A 7,749-nucleotide genomic window follows, 5' to 3' on the forward strand; every position below is an offset into this window, starting at 1 on the left:
GCAGGAGGGAGGGGCGGTGGGTGTCAACAGGGACGCATTGGAGGTCCTTTGAAGGGTGTAGAGAACTCCACGCCGTCTGGAACGTTTAGCGGTGCGTCTGAGAGTTAGAATACAGAACGAGAAATAGAGAGAGAGAGAGAGTTGAAACATGGCTTTTGACCTGCGGCAGAAGGTGTTCCGCATTCCAAACAACATTGCCGTTTCGGCGGGACTGCGGTGGGACTTCATTGGCGCGGACCCTGTCGACCTGGACCTCAGCGCCGTGTGCTTCACGAACGAAGGGATGTTTTTGGACTGCGTCTTCTTCAACCACCCCTTTCCCACCGGTGTTAACGCGGAGGAGCTGCGCAGCTCCGGCGTCCTCGTTGATCCGCATCAGTTGCCCTTCATGTTTGTTAGCGGCGACAGCAGGATTGGCGGGGAGGAGGAGAACCAACTCCCTGGGCTCGCACTGGCCGCCAAGCGCCGGAAGTACCAACTGAAGAACGTCAACAACAGAAACAACAAAAGGAATGAAATGAATCGCATGGGTGCCATGGATGCACTCTTCTCTCGCCTGTACAATTGCAAACGACAGAAAAGAGAGGTGGTGGTGTGTGGTGGGGAAAAAAATATATTATAATTAAACCCACTAACAGGAGGTGTAATGTCGGCTGAGGATCCGCAGGACATTAAACTTGAACTTGAAAAGGAATGCCTTGCGAATGACTGTAACCACAAGGTACTTGCCTATAATGGGTGCCTGGAGCGCATCAAAAGTGTCCCTCCAGAGAAGGAGCCACACTGTTACCATCACTACTTTGACATTATTCACTGTGTAGATGTATGCGTGGACCCGAAGTTATGGCCGACACTTAAGTAAAGGATTGATTTTGCGTCCAATGCATGTATGTGTATTGGGAATAGAAAGATAAAGAGAGAGAGAGGGAGGGAGGGAGAGAAAGTGAGAAGGAGAGGGATGGAACTGAAACTGCAAAGGGTTGACATGGCACATATGTGTTTGTTTGTGTATTTGCATTTTGTAGGGAAATATAAAAAAATAGGGAGGCGAATGAAATCAACAGGAGGTGAATAGATGTAATGACGAGTTGCAATCGTCTTTTTTTATTTTCTTTTCTTCCTTTTACCTTTTCTGTCTGGTTGTATGTATGTATGTGTGGTTGTATGTCTCCCTCTCTCTTTCTCTCTATTTTTGTTTACATGGTGGTCTTTAGCGTGCACACTTCTCCGCCCGTGTGGATGTGTGACGTTATGGGAGGGGAGGCAAATTCTATTTTTTTTTTTTGCGACTAATTGTCCTTTTTCTTTTTCTCTCACTGCTGATACTGTTCTCTCTCCTTCCTTTCTGCCTGCCTGACTTCCTGAATGTAAAGAACGTCCGAGTGCGTGAGAGCCATAGAGGAGAGAAAGAGTGTGTGAGAGAGAGAGGGAAGTGGTAGAAATAATAATAATAATAATAAGGGCGGCGGTCATCGCGTTCGCTCTTCGCGTGCCAAGAAGAATTCATCCTGTGGGACCTGAGGACTCTCCCATTTTTTCCCCTCCCTATCGATTACGAGAGGAACGACATTAAATTGCGTGTCTACGAATCATGTATTACTTCCGGGCGGAGAAGCAGGGCACTTACTTTGAGGGCTGGTCGATGCGTCTCTTCGCCTTCGACTCACAGCGGCGCCACATGTACTACACGGAGCGTGAGAAGTGTGTCAATCGCAGCCCCAACAGTGTCACCGAGACGCATTGGCCGACAGGGAGCCCAACCGCACCGCCGTGGAAGAAGAAGTTTAAGGTCACCAAGCTGGTGGTCGTGTCCACTGTGCACGAGTTCCACCTGGACGACCCGCACCTGAAGGAAACGGACTTCTTTACGCTGGAGCTACACGGCAGGACGCGTGCCTTGGCGAGTGATGAGCCACCGGCGGAGCCGCTGCTGATCCCTGCGGCCTCGGAGGGCGATGGGTTGCAGGGAGCAACTCTGGAACCGGCGAACCGAGACCCGTTCCGTCTGTGCCAACTGTACGAATTGCTGCGAGACCAGTTCTCAACACTCAGCCGCAATCAAGGGCTGCGTGCGACAGCCTCAGCCATCTCAGTAAGCTCCCAGTCGGCTTTGAGTGAAACAGATCAGGTGCGTACAATCCAGTCCCCGCGCAGTACCTCGGCGAAGGAGCGGCACATCGTTGCCACAATACGCTGCTGTAACGAGGAGGACTTCCGGCAGGTGTGGTATATCGTGCAAATGGTGCTTGGCTTTGACCGACTGACCATACGCCCCTACCGTGGCCTCCCGCCATACGACCCACGCAATGGCATCCCTTTTGGGCACATTCCCATGCATCTTTGGCACACATTTATGGAACTGGAGAATTCCGTCTTTTATGTTTTTATTCGTGGGGATCTTGTGGGCCATGATCACGAAGGGAACGCAGAAGTGTGGCTGCCAAACGCATATCTCTGCATCACTCACGACATGGTATTGGTGATGCGTGAAAATGGAACGATTCCGCGGTGGATTCATCTTTATAATGTAAATACTTTTGAATATAACACCGCTGCGAAACGTCCCTTTTTTGCATTTCTCACGGACGATCCATCACCGGACGTGCTCTTTATTCCCAAGCCACCAGTGTATGGCCCCGTCGCCATCTCGAACTTCTCCGGAAAAAAGGTGGTTCTTAACGTGTGCTCCATTCTTCGGGAGGCGTGCTTTGCATCCAACGGCATCCGCCGCGCGACGGAGTTTTTGGATGCGGACTGGGCCAGCAGCGTGCGCGAGTACTTCAACACAAAGGAGAAGACGCGCCGCTTCAAGTTCTCGCCCCTCGATGGATTTGACCACTCCTTCAGCTGCCTCATCCCGAAGGTGCATCTGGCGAGGGTGTGGCGGGAGGTCCTGCGGGAGCAAAATGCGCGGTCACATGACGACGTTGCGGCCATCCCGTTGGAGGGCACCGGCGGTCAAACAATTCTCTCCGGCGCTGACATGAAATCCGTACGGCATCAAATGGAGGTGGAGCGATCGCGCTCACACGACGAGATTGTTGGCATGCCGCTTGACAAGCTGCTCGGTCATCGCCGCGAGCGGTTAAATGCGTCTATGGAGGCACCGAAGATACGGCCGGACAACTTCAGCCGCAACCCCACGCAGGGCTCGGAGGAAGTGGTCTACCAGGAGCCGGGCGCCCAGTACATTTGCCCCGACACTTCGCTGAAGGTGTCAAACACCGGAAGGGAGAAGAAATTTGGCCTGGAAGGTAAAGTGGACGAACTCGTGAATGCCAGTTTTGCCGCAATGGGTATTGCCAAGCCGTCAAGTTGACGACGTGCCTCTGCGCAGAAAAAAAAAATGAGAGGAGGAGGAGGGGAAAGAAGTCATAATAAACAAAAAAAGGAGTTGAAGCAAAAAAAAGCAATACATATATAAAGCAAATAGGGAAGGCGACAGCCAGTAGGTACCATTATGGGAAAAGAGAAGAAGAAAAAAAGATACAAGAGGCCCCAGCGAAGTGTAAATTTTTTTATGAATTATTTAATTACTTATTCCCTTCCGCACATGCAAGGAAGCACGCTTAAGTGTTGTTGTTGTTTTTTGTACTTTTTTTTATGCTTTTCTCTTTGATTTATTTATGTATTTTTTTGTGTTTGTGTTTTTGCGTGGGGGGTTGTTGCCGTATTGTTGTGCCAAGTGACTGCATGTCCACATGTTTGCCTTGTCTCATACAGAGAGGAGGATGGAGGTGGAAGAAGCATGTGGGGTTGCCCGCGACTTTGCCAACCAACACCGCTGGCATGGCACGAGGCATTGCAGCGTGAGGGGCGCTCTCTCTCTCTCTCTTTTTTTTTAACGGCCATTATGTTCTGGCGGCCAACACTCCGCCAAAAGAAGGGGGGGGAATCAAAAAGGAAGAATGACGGGGTGAAGTGGAGAATAGGGGGATTGTGTGGAGGAGGAACGGGGGTGCCATTTGAGTTTATTCCTGCCACAAATAAGTGGGGAGGGCGGAGGAGGAGGAGGACAGAAATATTAGGGAGAAAAAAAGAGAAGGAGGGACTCCTCCGCACACGTTAAACCCCAGCACCACATTTCATCTCTCGCCGCAAAATAAACTCCTCCGCACACGTCTCCTCCTCTCTTTTTTTCTTATTTTTATATAAAACAAAAAAGTAAAAATAAAAAGGAATTCAAATAAGTGAATATATTAAATAAAAAAAAAGAAAGCAATTATTTTTATTGTGAAGTGAATGTTGATGGTTTTTTGTTTTTTTTTTTACGACTGTGCGTGCCTGCAACAAATTCAAATACACAAGGACTCACACACGCACACGCACCCCTCCTCTTCACTTTCTTTTTTTATTTTATTTGATGTGTTGTTGTGTACACACACACACACACATATATATATATATATATGTATATAATCAACATGGATGCATGTGCGGTGTGCGTCCCCGTGTAGGTGTGTATACATACATACATACATACGTATTTATAGTGAATTTCTGGACCACTTGTTTGCCGGTATGTCATTTTTTATCTTTTTTTTTTTTTGTTTATTTGTTTAATTTTTTGTGTGGATCCTTTTTTATATATATTTATATCAGTTTGCTGATTTATTTGACTTATTTGTGGATTCTTTTTTCTTTTATTTTCCTCTCTTCCTTCTGTCACTCTTTTTTTCCATTTGTGTGGATGCTCATTGAGGTGCCCTTCTTTTCCCTTCGTGTGGCCACACACACGTGTGTGTAAAGAGAGGGGGGAATGAAAGAAAGAAAGGGCGTGTTGTTATTATTATTTATTATTTATTATTATTATTTTCCTTCATTACCATCCAACAATGAGACAGAAAACAGTCGGCGCACCACGTACAGTGAGAGATGGACGCGACGAAAGGCACATTTTTTTTTTTTCGGCAGCAACTTGGGAGTGACTTTTATTTATTATTTATTCTGCGTGTGTGCATGTTGACTGGCGTGTGACTTGTGTGCAGGTTTTCCTTTTTTCCTTTTATCACTTCCTTTACTCCTTACCGTCTGGTAACAAAGTAGGCGAATTGCGGACGGCAGAAGGAATGGGGCATCATCGTTGATGTTGGGGTGCCACAACCAACCTGCTCAAGGAGGAGGACTACTCTGCAGGGCGCTTTTTTAGTTATTATTTTTTTTTCTGATGCACGCTTATCCCTTTTTGGGGTTTTGTGCCGAATTTCTAGGGGAAGTTAGTGCGCACAGCAACCGTTTGGACCTTGTGGAGTTTATTTCTTTTCTGTCCATTGACTTTTGGCACAGCCGTCGGTGTGTACTCACGAGCACGGTGTATGCGGCCAGTGAACGCCACACGCATCTCACGATGGGTGGGAAACCGCATGGAGAGAAGTGGTTTAAAGGGAGGCCTGGAAGCAGTTGTGGGAACCTCGCCGTTGACCCGCCCATGCATGTTGGGAGCAGCAAGAATAGAGTACTTGGCAGGGGTGCCCCTAACGCACCTCGCGGGTATGTGGGGCCACGCATTGGGACATGACTCCTCTGATGGTCGCTGGTTTTTTGTGAAGGACGCACACCCGCCGAGATGAGAAGACGGTTGGCGAGTCAACACTGGAGACGGCAGCGGGGAGGGAAGTGGACGGGCATGAGAGGCGTTACCAACAGAATTGGGACTTTTGCTATGGAAGGAGCCTGCAATAACAATAATAATAACAGAGGATCACTGCAGTCCCTTTCTCTCTCACTGTGTGTATATGTATGTTTGTGGATGGTTCTCCTTCCTTAGCGGCGCGACGCTATGAAATTAACGCATATTTTTTTTCTTCATTTTTTTAAAAATCTTTTCTCCCCTTTTTTGTTTTGTTTTGTTTTATGCGGGAGTGCCGCCACGATGTCAATTGGCTTTTGTGCACAAAAGAGCCGGCAGCGACTTTTATGGCGTCGTCTCACGCCTTCGTCATCGATGTGTCTTCTCCACGATTCTGCGTTTTTCAGCCGGTGTCAGCTGCGCTTATGTGCCAACGTTGCGGGGACGGCAGCGACGCCGGGCAAAGTGCGGGTTCACGCCACGTCAGCCGAGGGCAAAACGGTGTCCCTCACCGCTCCCACGGGCATTACCCTCATGGAGGCAATACGCGACTTGGGAAGACTTGACATTGAGGCCGCATGTGATGGAACTTGTGCCTGCAGCACCTGCCACGTGATACTCCGCGAGGAGGACTTTGAGAAGCTGAGTGAGCCCTCAGAAGACGAGGTGGACATGCTCGACTTGGCGCCATCCGTCACAAAGACATCACGATTATCGTGCCAAATTCAGCTTACGGACGCGCTCGATGGTATTACCGTGAAGTTGCCGCCAGAGACAAGCAACCAGATGAGCTGAGGTATGTTCTCCAACGACACAAACAGTCCGACTCCATTATTATTTGTGTTTGGGTGGCTTTTCATGAAAGCACAAATAAGAATGGACTTCACCGTGTGGTGTGAGGCACGATGTTGTGTTGACTGTCACTACACGAGCTGCACGTATAAACACAATGGTGACTACGGTGCAAGAAGTAAACATGGCAAAACACATGGATGGGGATTTTGCTTTCAACGTTTATCAGTGGCTTACAAGTGTGGGGCTGAAGCTGCATGAGAAAAGCGTATTCTCCGGCCACAAGCTTCATAACCGGTCTTTTAATTTTTGTTTACGATAACATCGTGACATCTTTTCTCTACATTCTCGTCACCCAGAAATATTTAGATGCATGACGCAAAAAAGCAAAGAGAAGAGCAGGAGCACCTCACAAACGCCACTAAAATCAATGCCAACAGAAGAAATCTACGTTTCACATCCACAGCCCTTAGCAAAGACCACTTTTGGAAGCCTGGAGAATGACAGCGGCTCAGCAGCAACCAAAGAGCATGATGCCGTATGTACGCCTCCTCACTCCCTTGGTACGTCACAAAATAAAGTGTGGAGTGAGAGGAGGAAGAGAGGCACAACAAGAATCCGCTCCGACCGCGCCTCCGTCTTTTTTGTTTCTTTGTTACATGCTTACACCTCCCTGCTGTGTCTGTGACGAGCGTCACCGAGGGCGGCTCTGGCTGCCTCCCCTTCTCTTGCTCTCTCGGTACTCCCCGCTTCTCCCTCACACTTACTGCACACTCTCCTCTCCCGCCTTCTCTCGCGCAGGTGACGCAGAAAAGAAGAACACGTCCAAGGCTGGAATAAACGAGTAACAGAGACATGCGTCGATTTGTGTCCACCGTGCTGCTTTTTCTCCTTTGGCTCGCCGGTGGCCCCTGCGCCCTCGCGGAGCACCGCTGCATCTTTGACAGGGTCGCCTTGAATTTGTCCCAGCTGCAGACCGCCGTGGTGCGGGAGCTCCCACGGGGAAGAGCAGGCGCCTGGCAAGCGTACACCGTGTCCACCCCTGACTGGGCGCCGATCCGGATTAAAGTGTTTGCGGAGGACCTGAAGGACACAAGGAAGTACTGCACGGTGCGGGGAGACGTACGATCGGATTTCACTGGGGGCAGGGTTTTGTGCCGGCGGCAGGATGTTCTCACGAAAGAGAAGATGAAGATTATGGTTAACAGGATGCTTCCCGAGGCCGTCAAGCTGCACACGGAGCGGCTTTTTGTGCAGCCCGTCAGTGGCGTCTTGAGGTTGCCAAGGGTTCAGCTGGGAGTCTGCGGCGAGTTTACTGTCCCCATCGCGCACCACTTGTCGGGAGTTGTTGGTGCGGACATGTTGCTGTACGCTGCCGCTGCACCCAC

The 7,749-nt window shown here is 49.4% G+C and overlaps 5 protein-coding genes across 5 annotated transcripts, besides 10 other annotated features; all 5 read left to right on the forward strand.

Moving 5' to 3' along the window:
• Nucleotides 1–7,749: a sequence feature (heterozygous, non-Esmeraldo-like haplotype).
• Tc00.1047053504575.10 (uncharacterized protein) lies at nucleotides 149–622 on the forward strand (the record flags this gene model as incomplete). Its single annotated transcript, XM_800192.1, has 1 exon — nucleotides 149–622. One exon carries the CDS (start codon nucleotides 149–151, stop codon nucleotides 620–622), a length of 474 nt encoding a protein of 157 aa, XP_805285.1.
• Nucleotides 606–627: a sequence feature (AT_rich).
• Tc00.1047053504575.15 (ubiquinol-cytochrome-C-reductase, putative) lies at nucleotides 647–862 on the forward strand (the record flags this gene model as incomplete). The annotated part of the gene is made up of 1 exon (XM_800195.1): nucleotides 647–862. The coding sequence occupies one exon, from the start codon at nucleotides 647–649 to the stop codon at nucleotides 860–862; it is 216 nt and encodes a 71-aa protein (XP_805288.1).
• Nucleotides 905–959: a sequence feature (GA-rich).
• Nucleotides 1,441–1,460: a microsatellite.
• Nucleotides 1,592–3,319, forward strand: Tc00.1047053504575.20 (uncharacterized protein; the record flags this gene model as incomplete). Its single annotated transcript, XM_800193.1, has 1 exon — nucleotides 1,592–3,319. One exon carries the CDS (start codon nucleotides 1,592–1,594, stop codon nucleotides 3,317–3,319), a length of 1,728 nt encoding a protein of 575 aa, XP_805286.1.
• Nucleotides 3,575–3,653: a sequence feature (T-rich).
• Nucleotides 4,134–4,214: a sequence feature (AT_rich).
• Nucleotides 4,394–4,418: a microsatellite.
• Nucleotides 4,464–4,486: a microsatellite.
• Nucleotides 4,525–4,649: a microsatellite.
• Nucleotides 4,781–4,814: a microsatellite.
• Nucleotides 5,780–6,364, forward strand: Tc00.1047053504575.40 (adrenodoxin precursor, putative; the record flags this gene model as incomplete). The annotated part of the gene is made up of 1 exon (XM_800194.1): nucleotides 5,780–6,364. One exon carries the CDS (start codon nucleotides 5,780–5,782, stop codon nucleotides 6,362–6,364), a length of 585 nt encoding a protein of 194 aa, XP_805287.1.
• Tc00.1047053504575.60 (surface protease GP63, putative) lies at nucleotides 7,217–7,749 on the forward strand (the record flags this gene model as incomplete). Its single annotated transcript, XM_800196.1, has 1 exon — nucleotides 7,217–7,749. A coding segment is annotated over one exon (533 nt), but the record flags the coding sequence as incomplete, so codon positions are not given.

The sequence above is a fragment of the Trypanosoma cruzi genome (genome assembly GCF_000209065.1).
Source record: "Trypanosoma cruzi strain CL Brener chromosome Unknown tcruzi_1047053504575, whole genome shotgun sequence".
In the NCBI taxonomy this organism is placed as follows: domain Eukaryota; phylum Euglenozoa; class Kinetoplastea; order Trypanosomatida; family Trypanosomatidae; genus Trypanosoma; species Trypanosoma cruzi.